Source organism: Entelurus aequoreus, linkage group LG10 (genome assembly GCF_033978785.1).
Source record: "Entelurus aequoreus isolate RoL-2023_Sb linkage group LG10, RoL_Eaeq_v1.1, whole genome shotgun sequence".
In the NCBI taxonomy this organism is placed as follows: domain Eukaryota; kingdom Metazoa; phylum Chordata; class Actinopteri; order Syngnathiformes; family Syngnathidae; genus Entelurus; species Entelurus aequoreus.
The window spans coordinates 68,027,899-68,055,211 of record NC_084740.1 but is presented as its reverse complement, the minus strand read 5'-3'; the positions used below and the strand labels follow the sequence as shown (position 1 = coordinate 68,055,211).

At 33.2% G+C, this 27,313-nt stretch overlaps 1 protein-coding gene across 4 annotated transcripts in view; it reads left to right on the top strand.

Moving 5' to 3' along the window:
- The window catches only part of LOC133658960 (contactin-associated protein-like 5), a 318,220-nt gene that overhangs the window by 254,877 nt on the left and 36,030 nt on the right, over positions 1-27,313 (top strand). For all 4 annotated transcript variants that reach the window (XM_062061522.1, XM_062061521.1, XM_062061524.1 and 1 more), the window contains exons 14-18: positions 3,819-3,975; positions 7,185-7,312; positions 9,828-9,998; positions 17,529-17,747; positions 24,094-24,333. In XM_062061522.1, the coding sequence (XP_061917506.1) occupies positions 3,819-3,975; positions 7,185-7,312; positions 9,828-9,998; positions 17,529-17,747; positions 24,094-24,333 (915 nt within the window). The remainder of the gene's footprint in view (positions 1-3,818; positions 3,976-7,184; positions 7,313-9,827; positions 9,999-17,528; positions 17,748-24,093; positions 24,334-27,313) is intronic.

Here is a 27,313-nt window from a genome sequence, read left to right as displayed (position 1 = left end):
GTCAGATAATGTATTATTTTAAAAAGATACTTGTGTTAAATGCTGTAGTACTTTAGGAAAATATACTTGTGTCAAATACTGTAGTATCTTAAAAATATATTTGTGTCAGATATTGTAGTATTTTTAAAAGAATATAATTGTGTCGATACTGTATTATTTGAAAAATATATACTTGCATCAGATACTGTAGTATTTTTTTTTAAATATACCTGTGTCAGATACTGTAGTATTTTAAAAATATACTTGTGTTAGATACTGCAATATTTGAAGAAATATACTTGTATCAGATACTTTAGTATTTTAAAAAATATACCTGTGTCAAATACTGGAGTATTTTTTTCAAATATACGTGTGTCAGATACTGTAGTATCATAAAAAATAGAAAATGGATGGATGGTACTTTTGTCAGATATTGTAGTATTTTAAAAACATAATTGTGTCAGATCCTTTTAGTATTTTTAAAAAATATACTTGTGTTACATACTGCAGTATTTTAAAAAGTTACTTGTGTCAGATATTGTAGTATTTTGAAAAATCTACCTGCGACGGATTCTGCAGTATTTTCAAAAATATACTTGTTAGATAATGTATTATTTTAAAAAGATACTTGTGTTAAATGCTTTAGTATTTAAAAAATATATATTTAAATCAGATACTGCAGTATTGTTAAAAATATACTTTGTTATGTTTGTTTGTTTGCATGTGTTGCTAACCTAGCATGATTTTAAAATGTAATGTTAGCATGTAGCTCATATAGCTATGCTAGTGTTGCTAATCTAGTAGAATGATATTAAGAAGTAATGTTAGCATGGAGCTCGTACAGCTATGCTTGTATTGCTAACCTAAAATTACATTTTAAAATGTAAGGTTAGCATGTAGATTTTTTAACTTTGCTAGTGTCTATAACGTAGCATGATGTCGAAATGTAATGTTAGCATGTAGCTCATATAGCTATGCTAGTGTTGCTAACTTAGCATGATGTTGAACCGTAATGTTAGCATGTAGCTTATACAGTATGTATATATATATATATATATATATATATATATATATATATATATATATATATATATATATATATATATGGTGAAGAGACAATAAGCGTAAGAAAAAGGCAGATGGTGTGGGACTGTTGAGGCTGCAAGCTGATCTTTGGCTTGTTGCCCAACGTGAGGTTGAAACCTCCGTGTTGTCCTTCCTACAACTGGCTCATGCTGCCTAAAAAGTGTACTGGGAATCAGACGCAACCCCACTGCTACTTAACAACCTGGACGTCCTTCCACGTCTTTTAAACTTCTTAGATGTTCAACTATTATGTTACCATGTCGCTCACAAAGCTATGCTAGTGTTGCTAACCTAGCATTAGGTTCAAATGTGATGTTAGCATGTAGCTCATTTAGCTATGCTAGTGTTGCTAATCTAGAACAATGTTGAAATGTAATGTTAGCATTTAGCTCAAATTAGCTATGCTAATGTTGCTAATCCAGAACAATGGTGAAATGTAATGTTAGCATGTAGCTCATTTAGCTATGCTGGTGTTGTAACCTAGCAGGATGTTGAAATATCATGTTCGCATGTGGCCTATATTGCAACTATGCCAGTGTTGTTAACTTAGCATGATGTTAAAATGTAATGTTAGCATGTAGCTCATTTAGCTATGCTAGTGTTGCTAATCTAGAACAATGTTGAAATGTAATGTTGGCATGTGGCTCATTTAGCTATGCTAGTGTTGCTAACGTAGAATGATGTCGAACGGTAATGTGAGCATGTAGCTCATTTAACTATGCTAGTGTTGTGAACTTAGTAAAATGATATTAAAATGTAATGTTAGCATGTAGCTCATTTAGTTATGCTAGTGTTGCTAATCTAGAACAGTGTTGAAATGTAATGTTAGCATGTAGCTCAAATTAGCTATGCTAATGTTGCTAATCTAGACAATGTTGAAATGTAATGTTAGCATTTAGCTCAAATTAGCTATGCTAATGTTGCTAATCCAGAACAATGTTGAAATGTAATGTTAGCATGTAGCTCATTTAGCTATGCTGGTGTTGTAACCTAGCAGGATGTTGAAATATCATGTTCGCATGTGGCCTATATTGCAACTATGCCAGTGTTGTTAACTTAGCATGATGTTAAAATGTAATGTTAGCATGTAGCTCATTTAGCTATGCTAGTGTTGCTAATCTAGAACAATGTTGAAATGTAATGTTGGCATGTGGCTCATTTAGCTATGCTAGTGTTGCTAACGTAGAATGATGTCGAACGGTGATGTGAGCATGTAGCTCATTTAGCTATGCTAGTGTTGAGAACTTAGTAAAATGATATTAAAATGTAATGTTAGCATATAGCTCATTTAGCTATGCTAGTGTTGCTAATCTAGAACAATGTTGAAATGCAATGTTAGCATGTAGCTCAAATTAGCTATGCTAATGTTGCTAATCTAGAAGAATGTTGAAATGTAATGTTAGCATGTAGCTCATTTAGCTATGCTAGTGTTACTAACCTAGAACAATGTTGAAATGTAATGTTAGCATGTAGCTCATTTAGCTATGCTTGTGTTGCTAATCTAGAACAATGTTGAAATGTAATGTTAGCATTTAGCTCAAATTAGCTATGCTAGTGTTGTTAACTTAGCATGATGTTAAAATGTAATGTTAGCATGTAGCTCATTTAGCTATGCTAGTGTTGCTAATCTAGAACAATGTTGAAATGTAATGTAGCTCATTTGGCTATGCTAGTGTTGCTAATCTAGAACAATGTTGAAATGTAATGTTAGCATGTAGCTCATTTAGCTATGCTTGTATTGCTAACCTAGAACAATGTTGAAATGTAATGTTAGCATGTAGCTATAATTAGCTATGCTAATGTTGCTAATCTAGAACAATGTTGAAATGTAATGTTAGCATGTGCCTCATTTAGCTATTCTAGTGTTGCTAACCTAGCATGATTTTAAAATGTAATATTAGCATGTAGCTCACATAGCTATGCTGGTGATGCAAACCTAAAATGATATCGAAATATAACGTTAGCATGTAGCTTATACATCTTTGCAAGTGTTGCTAACCTAGCATGATTTTAAAATGTAATGTTAGCATGTAGTTCACATAGCTATGCTGGTGATGCAAACCTAAAATGATATCGAAATATAACGTTAGCATGTAGCTTATACATCTTTGCAATGTTGCTAACCTAGCATGATTTTAAAATGTAATGTTAGCATGTAGCTCATATAGCTATGCTAGTGTTGCTAATCTAGTAGAATGATATTAAGATGTAATGTTAGCATGTAGCTCATACAGCTATGCTTGTATTGCTAACCTAACATTACATTTTAAAAATGTAACGTTAGCATGTAGCTTATTTAACTTTGCTAGTGTCGCTAACGTAGCATGATGTTGAAATGTAATGTTAGCATGTAGCTCATGTAGCTATGCTTGTATTGCTAGCCTAACATTACATTTTAAAAATGTAAGGTCAGCATGTATATTTTTTTAACTTTGCTAGTGTCGCTAACGTAGCATGATGTTGAAATGTAATGTTAGCATGTAGCTCATGTAGCTATGCTAGTGTTGCTAACCTAGCATGATTTTAAAATGTAATGTTAGCATGTAGCTAATTTAACTTTGCTAGTGTCGCTAACCTTATATGACGTCGAGCTGCAGTGTTAGCACGTACTAAAACACGCACGACTCGCACACCAACACAACCCTTTAAAATTGTACGTAGAGCAAAATACGGCAGCTGAATGCTGCGTGATACTTCAAATGTAGCTAGTGCCCTCTTGCGGCCAGTAAAATATCCCAGGTCTGTGCTGGCAGATGGCAGTCCGCTGTCCTGGTGGCTGGATGGTCGCGGGGAGAAGCGCAGCTACTGGGGAGGCTTCCTGCCGGGCATCCAGCAGTGCTCGTGCAGCCTGGAGGAGAAGTGCGTGGACATGAACTACTTCTGCAACTGTGACGCCGACGCAGACTCCTGGTAAGTGGCGCTAACTCGCCCCTCGCTCAGTGGCCTTGTGGTTAGTCCGTGAGTTCAAACCCCGGCCGAGTCATACCAAAGACTATAGAAAATGGGACCCAATTACCTCCCTGCTTGGCACTCAGCATCAAGGGTTGGAATTGGGGGTTAAATCACCAAAAAAAAAATGATTCCCGAGCGCGGCCACCGCTGCTGCTCACTGCTCCCCTCACCTCCCTAGGGTGATGAGGACACATTTCACCACACCTAGTGTGTGTGTGTTAAATTACACACCTGTGTAATTTGTTGTGAGTTTATGCACTGTGTTGGTTTTGTTGTTTGAACAAGGTGATGTTCATGCACGCTTCATTTTGTGCACCAGTAAAAAAACATGGTAACACTTTAGTATGGGGAACATATTCACCATTAATTAGTTGCTTATTAACATGCAAATTAGTAACATATTGGCTCTTAACTACTCATTATTAAGTACTTATTAATGCCTTATTCGGCATGGCCTTATTATAACCCTAACCCTCTAACCCTGGCCCTAACCCTAACCAAATAACTCTAAATTAAGTCTTTGTTACCCTAGTGTCCAAAAAACTCTAAATGACCATATATACAACATTTCTATTTACCCAGCTAGTATGTTATTTTTTCGCCTATCCAGCTCAATGTTGTGTTTTTATCTACCAAGCTAGCATGTTATGTTTTTGTCTTTTTCGAGCTAGCATGTTGATTATTTTGTCTACCTAGCTAGCATGTTGTGTTTTCGTCTATCCAGCTAGCATGTTATTTTTTCATCTATCGAGCTAGCATGTTATGTTTTTATTTACCCAGCTAGCATGTTGTGTTTTCGTCTATCCAGCTAGCGCGTTAAGTTTTTATCTACACAGCTAGCATGTTATTTTTTCATCTATCGAGCTAGCATGCTATGTTTTTATCTACCCAGCTAGCATGTTATGTTGTTTTCTATCTAGCTAGCATGCTATGTTTTTATTTACCCAGCTAGCATGTTATGTTGTTTTCTATCTAGCTAGCATGCTATGTTTTTATTTACCCAGCTAGCATGTTGTGTTTTCGTATATCTAGCTAGCATGCAACATTTTTATTTACCCAGCTAGCATGTTATGTTTTTGTCTTTCGAGCTAGCATGTTGATTATTTTGTCTACCTAGCTAGCATGTTGTGTTTTCGTCTATCCAGCTAGCGCGTTATTTTTTCATCTATCGAGCTAGCATGCTATGTTTTTATCTACCCAGCTAGCATGTTATTTTTTCATCTATCGAGCTAGCATGCTATGTTTTTATCTACCCAGCTAGCATGTTATGTTGTTTTCTATCTAGCTAGCATGCTATGTTTTTATTTACCCAGCTAGCATGTTATGTTGTTTTCGTATATCTAGCTAGCATGCTATGTTTTTATTTACCCAGCTAGCATGTTGTGTTTTCGTATATCTAGCTAGCATGCAACATTTTTATTTACCCAGCTAGCATGTTATGTTTTTGTCTTTCGAGCTAGCATGTTGATTATTTTGTCTACCTAGCTAGCATGTTGTGTTTTCGTCTATCCAGCTAGCATGTTATTTTTTCATCTATCGAGCTAGCATGTTATGTTTTTATTTACCCAGCTAGCATGTTGTGTTTTCGCCTATCCAGCCAGCGCGTTAAGTTTTTATCTACCCAGCTAGCATGTTATTTTTTCATCTATCGAGCTAGCATGCTATGTTTTTATCTACCCAGCTAGCATGTTATGTTGTTTTCTATCTAGCTAGCATGCTATGTTTTTATTTACCCAGCTAGCATGTTATGTTGTTTTCTATCTATCTAGCATGCTATGTTTTTATTTACCCAGCTAGCATGTTGTGTTTTCGTATATCTAGCTAGCATGCAACATTTGTATTTACCCAGCTAGCATGTTATGTTTTTGTCTTTCGAGCTAGCATGTTGATTATTTTGTCTACCTAGCTAGCATGTTGTGTTTTCGTCTATCCAGCTAGCGCGTTATTTTTTCATCTATCGAGCTAGCATGCTATGTTTTTATCTACCCAGCTAGCATGTTATGTTTTTTTCTATCTAGCTAGCATGCTATGTTTTTATTTACCCAGCTAGCATGTTATGTTGTTTTCTAGCTAGCTAGCATGCTATGTTTTTATTTACCCAGCTAGCATGTTATGTTTTTGTCTTTCGAGCTAGCATGTTGATTATTTTGTCTACCTAGCATGTTGTGTTTTCGTCTATCCAGCTAGCGCGTTAAGTTTTTATCTACCCAGCTAGCATGTTATTTTTTCATCTATCGAGCTAGCATGCTATGTTTTTATCTACCCAGCTAGCATGTTATGTTTTTGTCTTTCAAGCTAGCATGTTGATTATTTTGTCTACCTAGCATGTTGTGTTTTCGTCTCTCTAGCTATTATGCTCCGTTTTTGTCTACCTAGCAGGCACGTTATGTTTTTGTTTATCAAGCTAGCAAGTTATGTTTTTGTCCATCTAGCTAGCAGGTTATGTTTTCATCTACCTTGCTAGCATGTTATGTGTTCGTCTATCTATTTATATTATGTTTTTATTCATCTACCTAACATTCTCTCTAGCTACCGTATTTTTCGGAGTATAAGTCGCTCCGGAGTATAAGTCGCACCGGCCGAAAATGCATAAAAAAGAAGGAAAAAAACATATATAAGTCACACTGGAGTATAAGTCGCATTTTTGGGGGTAATGTTAGCATGTAGCTCACATAGTGTTTCCAACCTAGAATGATGTTAAAATATAATGTTAGCATGTAGCTCACATAGTGTTTCTAACCTAGAATGATGTTAAAATATAATGTTAGCATGTAGCTCACATAGTGTTTCTAACCTAGAATGATGTTAAAATATAATGTTAGCATGTAGCTCACATAGCCATGCTAGTGTTTCTATCTTACAGTGTTTTTCTCCTAATATTGCAGTATAAAAAGTGACCTCCCAGCATTGTTAAGAGCAATAATTCATCAATCTTGCACTGTGGTCCACATTTCAAGTCGGAGCTCCTCCAGAATAATGCAGTCATCAAACTATTATGCTTCACTCCAGTCTTTCTGCCTCCCAAAGGCTTAAAGTGTTTTTTTCCACGTCTTAATCCTTCTGCATATTTCCACAGGCGCCTCCTTCCCCGCTGATAAATACTTTCCACGTCTTCACCCCGACTTGTGTGCTCAGAAGAATGATGCTTATTTGTGTGCGTGTCACAGGAGCAACGATACAGGCGTCCTCTCCTACAAAGACCACCTGCCGCTCAGCCAGCTCGTCATCGGCGATATCGGCAGGGCTGGATCGCAGGCCGTCTACCACGTGGGGCCTCTGCGTTGCTATGGAGACAGTAGGTGACCACACAGACACCTGACCTGACTGATGTGATTTAGTAGCACGGCTTTTCAAAACAAATATTTCCACAAATCTGAGTGCAAATGTGAAAGTGTAAATAGCTATGCTAGTGTTGCTAACCTAAATTGATGTTAAAATGTCATGGTAGCATGTAGCTCATCTAGCAATGCTAATGTTGCTAACTTAGCATGATGTTAACATGTAATGTTAGCCTAAAGCTACCATTGCTATCATAATATTTTTAACCTAGCGTGATGTTAAAATGTAATATTAGCATGTAGCTCATATAGCAATGCTAATGTTGCTAACTTAGCATGATGTTAACATGTAATGTTAGCCTACAGCTAACATTGCTATCATAATATTTTTAACCTAGCTTGATGTTAAAATGTAATGTTAGCATGTAGCTCACATAGCAATGTTAATGTTGCTAACTTAGCATGATGTTAACATGTAATGTTAGCCTAAAGCTAACATTGCTATCATAATATTTTTAACCCAGCGTGATGTTAAAATGTAATATTAGCATGTAGCTCATATAGCAATGCTAATGTTGCTAACTCAGCATTATGTGAACATGTAATGTTAGCCTATAGTTAACGTTGCTATCATAATATTTTAACCTAGCGTGATGTTGAAAAGTAATGTTTGCATGTAGCTCATATAGCAATGCTAATGTTGCTAACTCAGCATTATGTGAACATGTAATGTTAGCCTATAGTTAACATTGCTATCATAATATTTTAACCTAGCGTGATGTTAAAAAGTAATGTTAGCATGTAGCTCATATAGCAATGCTAATGTTGCTAACTTAGCATGATAACATGTAATGTTAGCCTATAGCTAACATTGCTATCATAATATTTTTAACCTAGCGTTATGTTAAATGTAATGTTAGCATGTAGCTCATATAGCAATGCTAATGTTGCTAACTTAGCATGATGTTAACATGTAATGTTAGCCTATAGCTAACATTGCTATCATAATATTTTTAACCTAGCGTGATGTTAAAATGTAATGTCAGCATGTAGCTCATATAGCAATGCTAATGTTGCTAACTTAGCATGATGTTAACATGTAATGTTAGCCTACAGCTACCATTGCTATCATAATATTTTTAACCTAGCGTGATGTTAAAATGTAATGTCAGCATGTAGCTCATATAGCAATGCTAATGTTGCTAACTTAGCATGATGTTAACATGTAATGTTAGCCTACAGCTACCATTGCTATCATAATATTTTTAACCTAGCGTGATGTTAAAATGTAATGTTAGAATGTTGCTCATAAAGCTATGTTAGTGTTGATCATTGAGAAATGTGATGTTAGCATGTAGCTAACATTGCTATAATATTGTTTCTAACCTCGCATGATGTTAAAATGTATTGTTAGCATGTAGCTCACATACCTATGCTAGTGTTGCTAACCTAGCAAGATTTTAAAATATAATGTTAGCATGTAGCTCAAATAGCTATGCTATTGTTGGTAAAGTAGCATGATTTAAAAATGTAATATAAGTATGTAGATCACATAGCTATGCTAGTGACACTAACCTAGCATGATTTAAAAATGTAATATTAGCATGTAGCTCACATAGCTATGTTAGTGTTGATCATTGAGAAATGTGATGTTAGCATGTAGCTAGCATTGCTATAATATTGTTTCTAACCTCGCATGATGTTAAAATGTATTGTTAGCATGTAGCTCACATAGCTATGGTAGTGTTGCTAACCTAGCAAGATTTTAAAATATAATGTTAGCATGTAGCTCAAATAGCTATGCTATTGTTGGTAAAGTAGCATGATTTAAAAATGTAATATAAGTATGTAGATCACATAGCTATGCTAGTGACACTAACCTAGCATGATTTAAAAATGTAATATTAGCATGTAGCTCACATAGCTATGTTAGTGTTGCTAACCTAGCATGATTTAAAAATATATAATATTAGCATGTAGCTCACAAAGCTATGATAGTGTTGCTAACTTAGCATGATTTAAAAATGTAATATTAGCATGCAGCTCACAAAGCTATGCTAGTGTTGCTAACCTAGCATGATTTAAAAATTTTCTATTAGCATGTAGCTCACAAAGCTATGCTAGTGTTGCTAACCTAGCATGATTTAAAAATGTAATATTAGCATGTAGCTCACAAAGCTATGCTAGTGTTGCTAACCTAGCATGATTTAAAAATGTTATATTAGCATGTAGCTCACATAGCTTTGCTAGTGTTGCTAACCTAGCACGATGTAAAAATGTAATGTTAGCACGTGGTTAACATTGCTATAATATTGTCTCTAACCTAGCATGATGTTAAAATGTAATGTTAGCAACATATTTTTTGTAAAATTCTGACTTTTTATCAAGAAGGTTTTGTTTCCCTTAGAAAAACAAATCTTTGGTAAAATAAAAACATTTTTGTGTAATATTCTGACTTTTTTTGTAATGATATCCCACTTTTAAAACATTTTCAGTGTGGCCTGAAATCCTCTGTTTGTGTTCCTCCCTCAGAGTCCCTGTGGAACGCCGCCACCTTCTACCAGGAGTCGTCCTACCTTTACTTCCCCGCCTCACCGCCCTCACCCGCCTCCGACATCTCCTTCTACTTCAAGACCAGCGCTCCTTCTGGCGTCTTTGTGGAGAGCCTGGACCTCAAACACTTTGTCCGGGTGGAGCTTAGCTGTGAGTTAGCGCCATCACACTCCCTCCCACACACACACACACACACACACACACACACACACACTACACTTTCACTTACAAACAACAATCATAGATTTTACAGTAAAAACTGGCCTTTCATAATTTACTCTAAAAATAGAAATATTAGCGCTTTTTTCATTTACCGCGATACGCTGTAAAAATTACCATAGATTTTATGGCAAAAATAAAAAATCACAGTGTTTTACCGTAAAAGTAACAATAAAACCAATTTACTATTTACAGTAATTAAAACAATTGTAGATTTTATGGCAAAAAAACCCCAAAATCACAGAGTTTTACGGTAAAAATAATAAAACCAATTTACTTTTTACACTAATTTATAACAACGGTAGATTTTATCACAAAAAAAGCCCCAAATCACAATTTTACAGTAAAAATAACAATACAACCAATTTACTATTTACAGTAATAAAACAACAGTAGATTTTATGGCAAAAAAAAATAAAATCTGAGTTTTACCGTAAAAATAACAATTACACCGGTGTTCAGTAATTAAAACGACCTTAGATTTTATGGCAAACCCCCACCCCCCCCCCCCCAAAAAAAAATCACAGTTTTACTGTACAAATATCAATAAAAAGAATTTACAGTAATTAAAAGAAAAACGACCGTAGATTTTATGGCAAAAAAAAAATCACAGTTTTACCGTAAAAGTAACAATAAAACCAATTAACATTTTACACTAATTAAAAACAACGGTAGATTTTATCGCAAAAAAAGCCTCAAATCACAATTTTACAGTAAAAATAACAATAAAACCAATTTACTGTTTACAGTAATAAAACAACAGTAGATTTTATGGCCAAAAAATTAAAAAAATCATAGAGTTTTACCGTAAAAATAACAATTACACCAATTTACAGTAACTAAAACGACCTTAGATTTTATGGCAACCCCCCCTCCCCCCCCAAAAAAAATCAGTTTTACTGTACAAATATCAATAAAAACAATTTACAGTAATTAAAAGAAAAACGACCGTAGATTTTATGGCAAAAATAAATTAAAAAATCACAGTTTTACCGTAAAAGTAACAATAAAACCAATTTACTATTTACAGTAATTAAAACAACTGTAGATTTTATGGCAAAAAAAAAAAAAAAAAATCAGTTTTACCGTAAAAATAATAAAACCAATTTATTTTTTACACTAATTAAAAACAACGGTAGATTTTATCGCAAAAAAAGCCTCAAATCACAATTTTACAGTAAAAATAACAATAAAACCAATTTACTATTTACAGTAATAAAACAACAGTAGATTTTATGGCAAAAAAAAAAACCAAATCAGTTTTACCGTAAAAATAACAATTAAACCAATTTACAGTAACTAAAACAACCTTAGATTTTATGGCAAACCCCCCCCCTCCACCCCCCCCCCCCAAAAAAAAATCAGTTTTACTGTACAAATATCAATAAAAAGAATTTACAGTAATTAAAAGAAAAACGACCGTAGATTTTATGGAGAAAAAAAAATCACAGTTTTACCGTAAAAGTAACAATAAAACCTATTAACATTTTACACTAATTAAAAACAACGGTAGATTTTATCGCAAAAAAAGCCTCAAATCACAATTTTACAGTAAAAATAACAATAAAACCAATTTACTATTTAATAAAACAACAGTAGATTTTATGGCAAAAAAATAATAAAAATCATAGAGTTTTACCGTAAAAATAACAATTACACCAATGTTCAGTAATTAAAACGACCTTAGATTTTATGGCAACCCCCCCCAAAAAAAAATCAGTTTTACTGTACAAATATCAATAAAAACAATTTACAGTAATTAAAAGAAAAACGACCGTAGATTTTATGGCAAAAATAAATAAAAAAATCACAGTTTTACCGTAAAAGTAACAATAAAACCAATTTACTATTTACAGTAATTAAAACAACTGTAGATTTTATGGCAAAAAAAAAAAAAAAAATCAGTTTTACCGTAAAAATAATAAAACCAATTTATTTTTTACACTAATTAAAAACAACGGTAGATTTTATCGCAAAAAAGCCCCAAATCACAATTTTACAGTGAAAATAACAATACAACCAATTTACTATTTACAGTAATAAAACAACAGTAGATTTTATGGCAAAAAAACAAAACAAATCAGAGTTTTACCGTAAAAATAACAATTAAACCAATTTACAGTAACTAAAACGACCTTAGATTTTATGGCAACCCCCCCAAAAAAAATCAGTTTTACTGTACAAATATCAATAAAAACAATTTACAGTAATTAAAAGAAAAACGACCGTAGATTTTATGGCAAAAAAAAAATTAAAATCACAGTTTTACCGTAAAAGTAACAATAAAACCAATTTACTATTTACAGTAATTAAAACAACTGTAGATTTTATGGCAAAAAAACAACAACAAATCACAGTGTTACCGTAAAAATAATAAAACCAATTTATTTTTTACACTAATTAAAAACAACGGTAGATTTTATCGCAAAAAAAGCCCCAAATCACAATTTTACAGTAAAAATAACAATCCAACCAATTTACTATTTACAGTAATAAAACAACAGTAGATTTTATGGCAAAAAAAAAACCAATCAGAGTTTTACCATAAAAATACAAATTAAACCAATTTACAGTAACTAAAACGACCTTAGATTTTATGGCAACCCCCCCACCCCCCAAAACAAATCACAGTTTTACTGTAAAAATATCAATAAAAACAATTTACAGTAATTAAAAGAAAAAAAACTGTAGATTTTATTGCAAAAAAAAAAAAAAAAAATCTGAGTTTTACCATAAAAATAACAATTAAACCAATTTACAGTAATTAAAACGATCTTAGATTTTATGGCAACCCCCCCCCCCCCAAAAAAAAAATCACAGTTTTACAGTAAAAGTATCAATAAAAGCAATTTGCAGTAATTAAAAGAAAAAAACCCAGTAGATTTTATTGCAAAAAAATAAAAAATCAGAGCATTACCGTAAAAATTACAATAAAACCAATTTACAGTAATTAAAACGACCTTTGATTTTATGGCAACCTCCCCTCCCCCCCAAAAAAAAATCACAGTTTTACTGTAAAAATATCAATAAAAACAATTTACAGTAATTAAAAGAAAAAAAACAGATTTTATTGCAAAAAAAAAATCAGTTTTACCATAAAAATAACAATTAAACCAATTTACAGTAATTAAAACGACCTTAAATTTTATGGCAACCCCCCCCCCCCCCCTCCCTCTCCAAAATAAATCAGTTTTACTGTAAAAATATCAATAAAAACAATTTACAGTAATTAAAAGAAAAAAAAACAGTAGATATATTATTTATTTATTTATTTTTTCAAAAAACATGCACACACACTCAAGACACCAGAAATGGACATCGTTGGTGATTACCAAGTGCGGCATAATAATATTGTTATTATAATTATTATTATATTCTTACAGGAAGAGATCCACAACATATTGTTGGGAAAAAAACAGTAAAAATGTAAGATTAAAAAAAACAAAAAGATGTAATATAATGAGAAAAAGGTGCAATTTTGATACTCATTCTTAATAATAATATACTTTTTTAAATCTATAATACAAAGTTTTGTCTTTAAATATACAAAACATCTGTTTTTAGCATTTTTAAAAAATTCAAAAACATCAAAATGGCCCCCTCTTCTTTTGACTTTCCAGTATGCTGCCCTCTGTGTAAAAAGTTGGAGCCCCCCTGCTTTAAAACATAAAGGAATAAAACAGTAGATAATGCCATTGTTAATACTCCTATTTAGCTTTTTAATCAACTGTATATCTACATATGAGTGATTGGCCACCGGGAGCTCTTGAACGTGACCTCGATGGAGGTGACAGCATTAAAAAGGCCTTTGGAGTGCGATGCAATGTGTGAAAATGTACGTGAATAATGAAAGCATGCACTCCACTCTGTCAGCGACTTCTTGTCCAACTAAAGTGCTTTTCCTTTTAAAAGCCAGACGTGATGTTCTGAATCCCATTGTCTATTCACAGTACTAATATTTGTATATATATTGTATTCACGCTATATATATATATATATATATATATATATATATATATATATATATATATATATATATATATATATATATATATATATATATATATATATATATATATATATTGGTGGAAGAAGATTTTTTTCATATATCCATATTTAAGTGTTACTTCTTTATTTTCATAGTCATATTACAAAACAGCTAGTGTTCTTCCAATTTGTTCTTTCAATCTGCAAGTAGTGTCGGCCTTGATAGTTTGGAATGCAGGAGTGCAGAGATAACTCAGGGAGTAGACATAATAACGGGAGTGGGAGCGAGGGAGAGATGGAAGAAAACAGCACTTCCGTGGGTTTGGGGGAAAAGATCGATCTTGGCTGGGCTAGTGAACGCTTCTGTACTGGATTGGTCTAACGTTTGTTTTCAAAGCTTTGAGAATAAACCACAAAATACCAACTACTGCCTGGTGATTAATTTAAACTTCAGCTTATGTGCCATAGAAAGAACCTGGGAGAGACTAGCAATTTGAATTCCCCATTGGAGGAAGAGCTGGTCGCAGGCAACAATATACACATATATACATATATATTAGGGCTGTCAAAATTATCGCGTTAACGGCGTTAATTAATTTTTGGAATTAATTACGTTAAATTTTTTAACGTAATTAACGCATGCGCAGAATCCCTCCACCCATACTTCCCATAATTCCTCCCGACACTGAACGGAGCAGCAACATGGAGCAAGACGAACAGGTTGGCCCTCTGGAGGGATTTAAGTTTAAGAAGAACAAAGATGGAACAATAAATAAACAGACAGTCATTTGTACGCACTGCAACAGAGAGTTTCAGTTTCACCGAACCTGTTCAAGCCTTAAATACCATCTCAACGCTAAACATGCATTTGTGGGGGCTTCCAGTGCTACACCTGGCTTGCGTCAGACAACCCTGAGTGAACGCAGACCAGTAAGCAAGTCCAACTCGGATAAATTAACTAACACAATTGCCAAATGGGTCGCAAAGGACTGTAGACCGATTTGCATTGTTGAAGATAAGGGCTTCGCTGATGTTTTGAAAGTGGCGTCCCTCGATACATCCTACAAGCCACCATGCAGAGGCACAATAATGAAAAGTATCCACGCACTCTATGAAACAGAAAAGGGGAAAAAAGAGGCGGCTTTAGCTCAAGCGGAATATGTCGCCCTGACAGGAGACCACTGGACGTCAGTGAGTAACACAAATTACTTGGGAGTAACTGCACATTTAATAACTAAAGCATGGGAATTGCAGTCCTTTGCGCTAACTATAATGAAAACGGAAGAACGCCACTTTGCAGAGGCATGTGCAGAACAGTTTCAAACTGTGGCATGCAAGTGGGAAATTGAAAGAAAAGTTACAACCATTGGGACTGACAGTGCACGCAATATGATTGCTGCGGCTCGTATTCTACCATACGAGCATATGCCCTGTATCGCGCACGTCATACAGAGAAGCATCACTGTGAGTCTCGCTGACAGCGGATTTGTTCCTGCATTAGCCAAGTGTCGCAAGATTGTGGGACATTTTAAACACAGCCCGGCAAACTTAACGGAGCTGAATGCAGAGCAGGTGAAACTCGGACAGCAGCAGGAGCCACTGATCCAAGACGTTCCAACGCGGTGGAATTCCACACTTGAAATGGTCAAACGCATCATCCCCAATCAAGCAGCAATAAAAGCAACCCTGGATCAACAGCAGCATAATCTCGTCATGCTGACGCCAGCAGAATGGGATAAACTCCAGAGACTGGAGACCCTTCTAGAGCCCTGCCGGTAAGCCTTCCATCATATAATGTGGAAATTCATTGTAGGCTGAAATTAAATTATTAAACCAAACGTTAATCTACTATTAAATGTAACAACTTGCATTCAAGTAATTTACTTGAGTCTTTCTCCTTCTCTCTCTCTCTCTCTCTCTCTCTCTGTGTGTGTGTGTGTGTGTGTGTGTGTGTGTGTGTGTGTGTGTGTCTGTGTGTGTCTGTCTCTGTGTGTGTGTGTGTCTGTCTGTGTGTGTCTGTCTGTGTGTGTGTGTGTGTGTGTCTGTCTGTCTGTGTCTGTCTGTCTGTGTGTGTGTGTGTGTGTATCTGTCTGTGTGTGTGTGTGTGTGTCTGTCTGTGGCTGTGTGTGTGTGTGTGTGTGTGTATCTGTCTGTCTGTGTGTGTGTGTGTGTGTGTGTGTGTCTGTCTGTCTCTGTGTGTGTGTGTGTGTGTGTGTGTGTGTGTGTGTGTGTGTATCTGTCTCTGTGTCTGTGTGTGTGTGTGTGTGTGTGTGTGTGTGTGTGTGTGTGTGTGTATCTGTCTCTGTGTCTCTCTCTCTGTGTGTGTGTGTGTGTGTGTGTTTTCCACTGCAGGTATGTGACTCAGATCCTGGGTGGGGAGGCCTACGTCTCCTGCTCAGTGGTACTACCTGCCCTCTGCCACTTACACCGTGTAATGGAAACTTCTGATGAGGACCCTGCATACATGATTAGATTTAAGACCAAATTCAAAGACGACCTAGGCTCCCGCCAAGAACACACCAACAATGCATGGCTCAAGATTGCAACCGCACTGGACCCACGTTTTAAGGACTTGAAAAGTGTGCCCAAGGCAGACAGAGAGGAGGTGTGGACCAAACTTGGAGGCCTTCTGCGTGAATCACCTGGAAGACCTTCACACACTACTGAAGATGGGCCACCCAAGAAGAAAATGAACCTTCTTCTACAGCTGGGCTCAGATTCAGAATCAGATGAAGAGGTACAGCCTGACAGAGCCTTACACAGGTACAGAGCAGAGCCCACCATTGAAATGACGGACTGTCCCTTGCAGTGGTGGTCATCTCATGCAGGAGCCCATGACAAGCTGGCTCCGTTGGCTCGGAAATATCTAGCCACTCCTGCATCCTCAGTTCCCTGTGAAAGACTCTTCTCACTTGCCGGTCACATTGTGCAAAAGAAGCGGTCAGCTTTACTCTCAGAAAATGTGGACAAATTGGTTTGCCTCAGTAACTGGCTAAAGGATGAATAGAGAAGCGGGCCACATGTAATTGTGTAGGCCATGTTCTTTTGGTTTGATAAAAAAGAGAAATCTCTTTGTTTTTCCTTTGTTGAAGAGAAATGGCCAAGATGGCTAGTGTGTTACAGAAGGAGACACCATCCTATTTTGTTTTACTATTTCAGTTTCATTTAAATAAGAGACGCCATCCTATTTTGTTTTCCTATTTTGACGAGGAAATGTCATTGTAAAAAACAGGATGTTATTAAAATAAACATGCATACATATGTTAAATGCACATGTCTTCTGTCATTTATCTTTCAATTCCCACAAAAATATACAGTTAATGGCATATTTTGGACATAGTTCGAATGGTGATTAATCATGATTAATTAATTTTTAAGCTGTGATTAATCTGATTAAAAATTTTAATCATTTGACAGCCCTAATATATATATAAATATATATGTATATATAAACTGTGTGTATATGTTTTTCAGCTCCCTCCACGGTGTCCTTTTCTTTCGACGCGGGAAGCGGCGCGGCGGTGCTGTCGGTAAAGTCCCACGTTCCGCTGAACGACCGCCAGTGGCACCACGTGAGGGCGGACCACAACGTCAAGGAGGCGTCGCTGCAGGTGGACCAGCTCCCCGCACGCTTCCTGGCGGCCGCCGCTGACCGCCAGCTGCCCTTGAAGCTGAGCAGCCAGCTCTTCGTAGGTAAACGCAACTTTTATCTTGAAAGAGGATCGAACACAGGTTTTTGTAAACAGAAATGTGAGAAATTGTCGAAAAACATTTGCCTCCGCTTTTAATGTTTGCGTAAAAAACAAATGTTACATTCGTCGGACTGTAAACTGTCTTTTATGTTTAAGAAAAAACTTTACAGTCTAACAGTAAATTGTCTTTCATGTTTACGAAAAATGCTCGTTACATTCGTCGGACTGTTAACTGTTTTTCATGTTTATAAAAAAAAATGTATGTTACATTTATCGGACTGTAAACTATCTTTCATGGATACAAAAAACTTACTCTACATTCATATTATTGTAAGCTGTATTTCATGTTTACGAAAAACGCACGTTACTTTTGTCTCTGTAAATTTTCTTTCATGATTACAAAAAATTTACGTTATATTCGTCAGAATGTTAACTGTCTTTCATGTTTGTGGAAAAACCTACGTTACATTAAACTGTTTTTCATGTTTAGGAAAAATGTATGTTGTCGAACTATAAACTATCTCCGATGTTTATGAAAAACGTTTGTTATATTTGTATGGCTGTAAACTGTATTTCATGTTAGCGAAAAAAAACTTACATTACATTCGTCTAACTGTAAAATGTATTTAACGTTTAAGATAAAAAATGTACGTTGTATTTGTCAGACTGTTAACTGTCTTTCATGTTTATGAAAAAAACTAGGTTACATTTAACTATTTTTTATGTTTACTAAAAATGTGTGTTAATATTTGTCGGACTTTAAACTTGTCTTTGATGTTTACAAAAAACGTATGTTACATTTGTACGACTGAACTGTATTTCATGTTAACGAAAAAAATTACCTTATGTTCATCTAACTCTAAATGTTCTTTCATGTTTACGAAAAAATTTAAGTTACATTCATCTAACTGTAAATTGTATTTCTTGTTTACGATAAAAATGAATATTACACTGATCAAACCGTTAATTTTCTGTCACGAAAAATGTATAACATTTGTCGGACTGTAAAATGTCTTACATGTTTACAAAAAAACCTCTAATGCATTTGTCGGACTGTAGACTTGTCTTTGATGTTTACGAAAATAGTACGTACAATTTTTTGAACTGTAAACCACCTTTAATGTGTGCCAAAAAAAATATGTTACATTTGTTGGACTGTCAACTCTTTAATATTTATGGAAAAATGTTGACGAAATAATGTACATGACATTTTTTTGGACTGTAAATTGTCTTTCATGTTTACGAAAAAACGTACATTAAATACGTCTAACTGTAAATTGTTGGACTGTAAACTGTCTTTAATATTTACGCAAAAAACATATGTTAAATTCTTCGGACTATAAACTGTCTTTAACATTTACGCAAAAACATATGTACAATTTTTTGGATTATAAACTGTCTTTAATGATTACCAAAATATACTATGTTACATTTGTTGGACTGTAAACTGTCTTTAATATTTACGCAAAAAACGTATGTTAAATTTTTCGGACTATAAACTGTCTTTAATATTTACGCAAAAACATATGTTACATTTTTCGGACTTTAAACTGTCTTTAATATTCATGCAACAACGTACATTATATTTTTCCGAGCTGTAAACTGTTTTTAATATTTATGCAAAATCGTACGTCACATTTTTCGGACTGTAAACTTAAATGATTACCAAAAAAAATGTATGTTCCGTTTGTTGGACTGTAAACTGTCTTTTAATATTCACGCAAAAACGTACGTAAAATTTTTCGGAATGTAAACTGTCTTTAATATTCATGCAAAAACGTACGTTATATTTTTCCGAGTTGTAAACTGTCTTTAATATTTATGCAAAATCATTCGTTAAATTATGTTAAACTGTCTGTAATGTTTACCAAAAAATATTATGTTACATTTGTTGGACTGTCAACTGTCTTTAATATCTACGCAAAAAACATATGTTAAATTTTTCGGACTATAAACTGTCTTTAATATTTACGCAAAAACATATGTTACATTCTTTGGACTATAAACTGTCTTTAATGGTTACCAAAATATATTATGTTACATTTGTTGGACTGTAAACTGTCTTTAATATTCACAAAAAAACCATATGTTAAATTTTTCTGAATTTAAACTGTCTTTAATATTTACGCAAAAACATATGTTACATTCTTTGGACTATAAACTGTCTTTAATGGTTACCAAAATATATTATGTTACATTTTTTGGACTGTAAACTGTCTTTAATATTTACGCAAAAAAACGTATGTTAAATTTTTCAGACTATAAACTGTCTTTAATATTTACGCAAAAACATATGTTACATTTTTCAGACTTTAAACTGTCTTTAATATTCATGCAACAACGTACATTATATTTTTCCGAGCTGTAAACTGTCTTTAATATTTATGCAAAATCATACGTCACATTTTTCGGACTGTAAACTTAAATGATTACCAAAAAAAATGTATGTTCCGTTTGTTGGACTTTAAACTGTCTTTTAATATTCACGCAAAAACGTACGTAAAATTTTTCGGAATGTAAACTGTCTTTAATATTCGTGCAGAAACGTACGTTATATTTTTCCGAGCTGTAAACTGTCTTTAATATTTATGCAAAATCATACGTTAAATTATATTAAACTGTCTTTAATGTTTACCAAAAAATATTATGTTACATTTGTTGTACTGTAAACTGTCTTTAATATTTACGCAAAAAACATATGGTAAATTTTTCGGACTATAAACTGTCTTTAATATTTACGCAAAAACATATGTTACATTCTTTGGACTGTAAACTGTCTTTTAATGGTTACCAAAATATATTATGTTACATTTGTTGGACTGTAAACTGTCTTTAATATTTACAAAAAAAACATATGTTAAATTTTTCGGAATTTAAACTGTCTTTAATATTTACGCAAAAACATATATTACATTCTTTGGACTATAAACTGTCTTTAATGATTACCAAAATATATTATGTTACATTTTTTGGACTGTAAAGTGTCTTTAATATTTACGCAAAAAAACCTATGTTAAATTTTTCGGACTATAAACTGTCTTTAATATTTACGCAAAAACATATGTTAAATTTTTCGGACTTTAAACTGTCTTTAATATTCATGCAACAACGTACATTATATTTTTCCGAGCTGTAAACTGTCTTTAATATTTATGCAAAATCATACGTCACATTTTTCGGACTCTAAACTTAAATGATTACCAAAAACAATGTATGTTCCGTTTGTTGGACTTTAAACTGTCTTTTAATATTCACGCAAAAACGTACGTAAAATTTTTCGGAATGTAAACTGTCTTTAATATTCATGCAAAAACGTACGTTATATTTTTCCGAGCTGTAAACTGTCTTTAATATTTATGCAAAATCATACGTTAAATTATGTTAAACTGTCTTTAATGTTTACCAAAAAATATTATGTTACATTTGTTGGACTGTAAACTGTCTTTAATATTTACGCAAAAAACATATGTTAAATTTTTCGGACTATAAACTGTCTTTAATATTTACGCAAAAACATATGTTAAATTTTTTGGACTATAAACTGTCTTTAATGGTTACCAAAATATATTATGTTACATTTGTTGGACTGTAAACTGTCTTTAATATTTACGCAAAAAACATATGTTAAATTTTTCGGACTATAAACTGTCTTTAATATTTACGCAAAAACATATGTTACATTCTTTGGACTATAAACTGTCTTTAATGGTTACCAAAATATATTATGTTACATTTTTTGGACTGTAAACTGTCTTTAATATTTACGCAAAAACATATGTTAAATTTTTCGGACTTTAAACTGTCTTTAATATTCATGCAACAACGTACATTATATTTTTCCGAGCTGTAAACTGTCTTTAATATTTATGCAAAATCATACGTCACATTTTTCGGACTCTAAACTTAAATGATTACCAAAGACAATGTATGTTCCATTTGTTGGACTTTAAACTGTCTTTTAATATTCACGCAAAAACGTACGTAAAATTTTTCGGAATGTAAACTGTCTTTAATATTTACGCAAAAAACGTATTTTAAATTTTTCGGACTATAAACTGTCTTTAATATTTACGCAAAAACATATGTTAAATTTTTCGGACTTTAAACTGTCTTTAATATTCATGCAACAACGTACATTATATTTTTCTGAGCTGTAAAGTGTCTTTAATATTTATGCAAAATCATACGTCACATTTTTCGGACTGTAAACTTAAATGATTACCAAAAAAAATGTATGTTCCGTTTGTTGGACTTTAAACTGTCTTTTAATATTCACGCAAAAACGTACGTAAAATATTTCGGAATGTAAACTGTCTTTAATATTCATGCAAAAACGTACGTTATATTTTTCCGAGTTTTAAACTGTCTTTAATATTTATGCAAAATCATACGTTAAATTATGTTAAACTGTCTTTAATGTTTACCAAAAAATATTATGTTACATTTGTTGGACTGTAAACTGTCTTTAATATTTACGCAAAAAACATATGTTAAATTTTTCGGACTATAAACTGTCTTTAATATTTACGCAAAAACATATGTTACATTCTTTGGACTATAAACTGTCTTTAATGGTTACCAAAATATATTATGTTACATTTGTTGGACTGTAAACTGTCTTTAATATTTACAAAAAAACGTACATTACATTTTTTGGATCGTAAACTGACTTTAATGATTACCCAAAAGAATTGTTACATTTGCTAAACTGTAAACTGTCTTTTAATATCCATGCAAAAACGTACCTTATATTTTTCTGAGACGTAAACTGTCTTTATTATTTATACAAAATCATAGGTAAAATTTTTTGGACACTAAACTATCTTTAATGTTTACCAAAAATATGATATTAAATTTCCAGCACACCCCCCGCGACCCCGAAAGGGACAAGCGGTAGAAGATGGATGGACGGACATTTGTTGGACTGTAAACTGTCTTCAATATTTACGCAAAAACATATGTTACATTTTTCGGACAGTAAGCTGTCTTTAATGATTACCCAAAAACGTACGTAAAATGTTTCGGACTATAAACTGTCTTTAATATTTAAGCAAAAATGAATGGTAAAATTTTCGGACTTTAAACTGTCTTTAATATTTTACGCAAAAACGTACGTAAAATTTTTCGGACTGTAAACTGTCTTTAATATTTACGCCAAAACATATGTTACATTCTTTGGACTATAAACTGTCTTTAATGGTTACCAAAATATATTATGTTACATTTTTTGGACTGTAAACTGTCTTTAATATTTACGCAAAAACATATGTTAAATTTTTCGGACTTTAAACTGTCTTTAATATTCATGCAACAACGTACATTATATTTTTCCGAGCTGTAAACTGTCTTTAATATTTATGCAAAATCATACGTCACATTTTTCGGACTCTAAACTTAAATGATTACCAAAAACAATGTATGTTCCGTTTGTTGGACTTTAAACTGTCTTTTAATGTTCACGCAAAAACGTACGTAAAATTTTTCGGAATGTAAACTGTCTTTAATATTTAAGCAAAAATGAATGGTAAAATTTTCGGACTTTAAACTGTCTTTAATATTTTACGCAAAAACGTACGTAAAATTTTTCGGACTGTAAACTGTCTTTAATATTCATGCAAAAACGTACGTTATATTTTTCCGAGCTGTAAACTGTCTTTGATATTTATGCAAAATCATACGTTAAATTATGTTAAACTGTCTTTAATGTTTACCAAAAAATATTATGTTACATTTGTTGGACTGTAAACTGTCTTTAATAGTCACGCAAAAAATATATGTTGAATTTTTCGGACTATAAACTGTCTTTAATGGTTACCAAAATATATTATGTTACATTTGCTGGACTGTAAACTGTCTTTAATATTTACGCAAAAAAACGTATGTTAAATTTTTTGGACTATAAACTGTCTTTAATATTTACGCAAAAACATATGTTAAATTTTTCGGACCTTAAACTGTCTTTAATATTCATGCAACAACGTACATTATACTTTTCCGAGCTGTAAACTGTCTTTAATATTTATGCAAAATCATACGTCACATTTTTCGGACTGTAAACTTAAATGATTAGCAAAAAAAATGTATGTTCCGTTTGTTGGACTGTAAACTGTCTTTATTATTTAAGCAAAAACCTTACATTTTTTCAGGCTGGTAACGTTTCTTAAATGTTGACGAAAGAACGTACGTGACATTTTTACGAAAAAGCCCTTTAGTTTTGCGGAGGACTCTTTCTTTTGACAAAACGTACGTTCAGCTCGTTAAAGACGCCAAAGGATCTCTAATGTTGTCAGAACACATGCGGGGAGAAAAAGTAGCGGCGTTCACTAACGAGCCGCTCGTCTCGGCAGGTGGCACCACGTCGCTGCAGAGAGGCTTCTTGGGCTGCGTCAGGAGCCTGATGGTGAACGGGCGGAGCTTGGACCTGGAAGAGCGCGCCAAGATGACCCCGGGCGTGAGCGCCGGCTGCCCCGGCTACTGCAGCGGCTCCAGCAGCCTTTGCCACAACAGGGGGAGGTGCATCGAGAAGAGCAACGGCTACGTGTGCGACTGCTCGCAGTCGGCCTACGCCGGGACCTCCTGTAACCAAGGTGACGCTTCATTAATCACACCATGGGGGGCCGGGGAATGCTCCATTACTTCTCAGCCATCAAGACGGTAAACTACGCTTTACTGCCGTGGAAACTGTGGTAAAGAAAAAGAGATTCTCTTGTTTGAGGAAGGAAAATATGAGCTCATGTTAGCTTTCATACGTTGTTTTTACAAAGTTCTTTATTTGTTCCCTATAATGCAAAAGTGACTTCTTTAAAGATGTGCTGACAAGGACCAACGTGATAAAAATCTAACATCTCCCTCACTTTTGAAATGTTCGGTTTTGAAGTTCAGCGTTTCAGGGCAGGCTTTGCTACACATCTTAAAACAATATCTCTTCCTTGATGACGCGATACCGCCACTGGTGCGCCCCATGTAAACAGTCTTTCATGTTAATGAAATATATGTATGTTGCGTTTGTCGGACTGTGAACTGCCTTTCATGTTTACGAAAACATTTACATTTGTTGGACTGTAAACTGCCTTACATGTTTATGAAAAAACTTACGTTACATTCGTATTATCTTAAATTGTCTTTTAGATTTCCGAAAAACTTACGTTACATTCGTATTATTGTGAATTGTCTTTTAGATTTACGAAAAACTTAAGTTACTTCCGTGTGATTGCAATCTGTCTTTCATATTTATGGAAAAACTTACGTTATATCCTTATTGTGAATTGTCTTATATATTTACGAAAAACGTACGTTACATTCGTGTGACTGCAAATTGTCTTTCATGTTTACAAAAAACTTACCTTATATTCGTATTATTGTGAATTGCCTTTTATATTTACGAAAAACGTACATTACATTCGTGTGACTGCAAACTGTCTTTCATGTTTTTGAAAAAAACTTGCGTCACATTCATATTATTGTGAATTGTCTATTATATTTACGAAAAACGTACGTTACATTAGTGTGACTTCAAACTATCTTTCATGTTTACGAAAAATCATGTTATATTCGTCAAAATGAAAATGTTCTTTCTTGTTTATGAAGAAAATTTACGTTATATTCGTCAAACTGTAAATTTTCTTTTTTGTTTATGAAAAAATGTACGTTAAATTCGTCAAACTGTCGTGTTTATGAAAAAACTTTCGTTATATTCGTGTTATTGTAAATTGTCTTATATTTACGAAAAACTTACGTTACATTCGTGTGACTACAAACTATATTTCATGTTTACAAAAAATCATGATATATTCGTGAAAATGAAAATGTTCTTTCTTGTTTTGGAAACACATTTACGTCATATTCGTCAAACTCTGTCATGTTTATGAAAAAACTTACGTTATATTCGTATTATTGTGAATTGTCTTTTATATTTTTGAAAAACTTACGTTACATTAATGTGACTGCAAACTATCTTTCATGTTTACGAAAAATCATCTTACATTCGTTAAAATGTCAATTTTCTTTCTTGTTTACGAAATAAATGTTTGTTAAATTCGTCAAACTGTCTGTCATGTTTATGAAAAAAAAGTTACGTTATATTTGTATTATAAATTGTCTTTTATATTTACGAAAACTCTTGTTACATTGGTGTGACTGCAAACTATCTTTCATGTTTACGAAAAATCATGTTACATTTGTCAAAATGTAAATTTTCTTTCTTGTTTATGAAAAAAATGTACGTTAAATTCGTCAAACTGTCATGATTGTAAAAAAACTTACGTTATATTCGTATTATTGTGAATTGTCTTTTATATTTACGTAAAACTTACTTACATTAGTGTGACTTCGAACTATCTTTCATGTTTACGAAAAATCATGTTATATTCGTCAAAATGAAAATGTTCTTTCTTGTTTACGTAGAAAATTTACGTTATATTCGTCAAACTGTAAATTTTCTTTCTTGTTTATGAAAAAATTTACGTTAAATTCGTCAAAGTGTCGTGTTTATGAAAAAACTTTCGTTATATTCGTGTGACTACAAACTATCTTTCATGTTTACAAAAAATCATGATATATTCGTCAAAATGAAAATGTTCGTTCTTGTTTACGAAACAAATTTACGTCCTATTCGTCAAACTGTCTGTCATGTTTATGAAAAAACTTACGTTATATTCGTATTCTTGTGAATTGTCTTTTATATTTACGAAAAACGTACGTTACATTCGTGTGACTGCAAACTGTCTTTCATGTTTTTGAAAAAAACTTACGTTACATTCGTATTGTTGTGAATTGTCTTTTATATTTACAAAAGACTTACGTTTCATTTGTGTGACTGCAAATGATCTTTCATGTTTACGAAAAATCATGTTATATTCGTCAAAATGAAAATGTCCTTTCTTGTTTACGAAACAAATTTACGTTAAATTCGTCAAACTGTCTGTCATGTTTATGAAAAAACGTACGTTATATTCGTATTATAAATTGTCTTTTTTATTTACGAAAAACTTTCGTTACATTGGTGTGACTGCAAACTATCTTTCATGTTTATGAAAAAACGTACGTTATGTTCGTATTATTGTGAATTTTCTTTTATATTTACGAAAAAGTTACGTTTCATTCGTGTGACTGCAAACTGTCTTTCATGTTTATGAAAAAACTTACTCTATATTCATACTATTGTGAATTGTCTTTTATATTTCCAAAAAACTTGCGTTACATTCGTGTGACAGCAAACTATCTTTCATGTTTACAAAAAATCATGTTACATTCGTCAAAATTTTAAATTTTCTTTCTTGTTTACAAAAAAATGTACGTTAAATTCGTCAAACTGTCATGTTTATGAAAAAACTTAAGTTATATTCATACTATTGTGAATTGTCTTTTATATTTCCGAAAAACTTACGTTAGATTCGTGTGACAGCAAACTATCTATCATGTTTACGAAAAATCATGTTACATTCGTCCAAATGTAAATTTTCTTTCTTGTTTACGAAAAAAGTGTACGTTAAATTCGTCAAACTGTCTGTCATGTTTATGAAAAAACTTACGTTATATTCGTATTATTGTGAATTGTCTTTTATATTT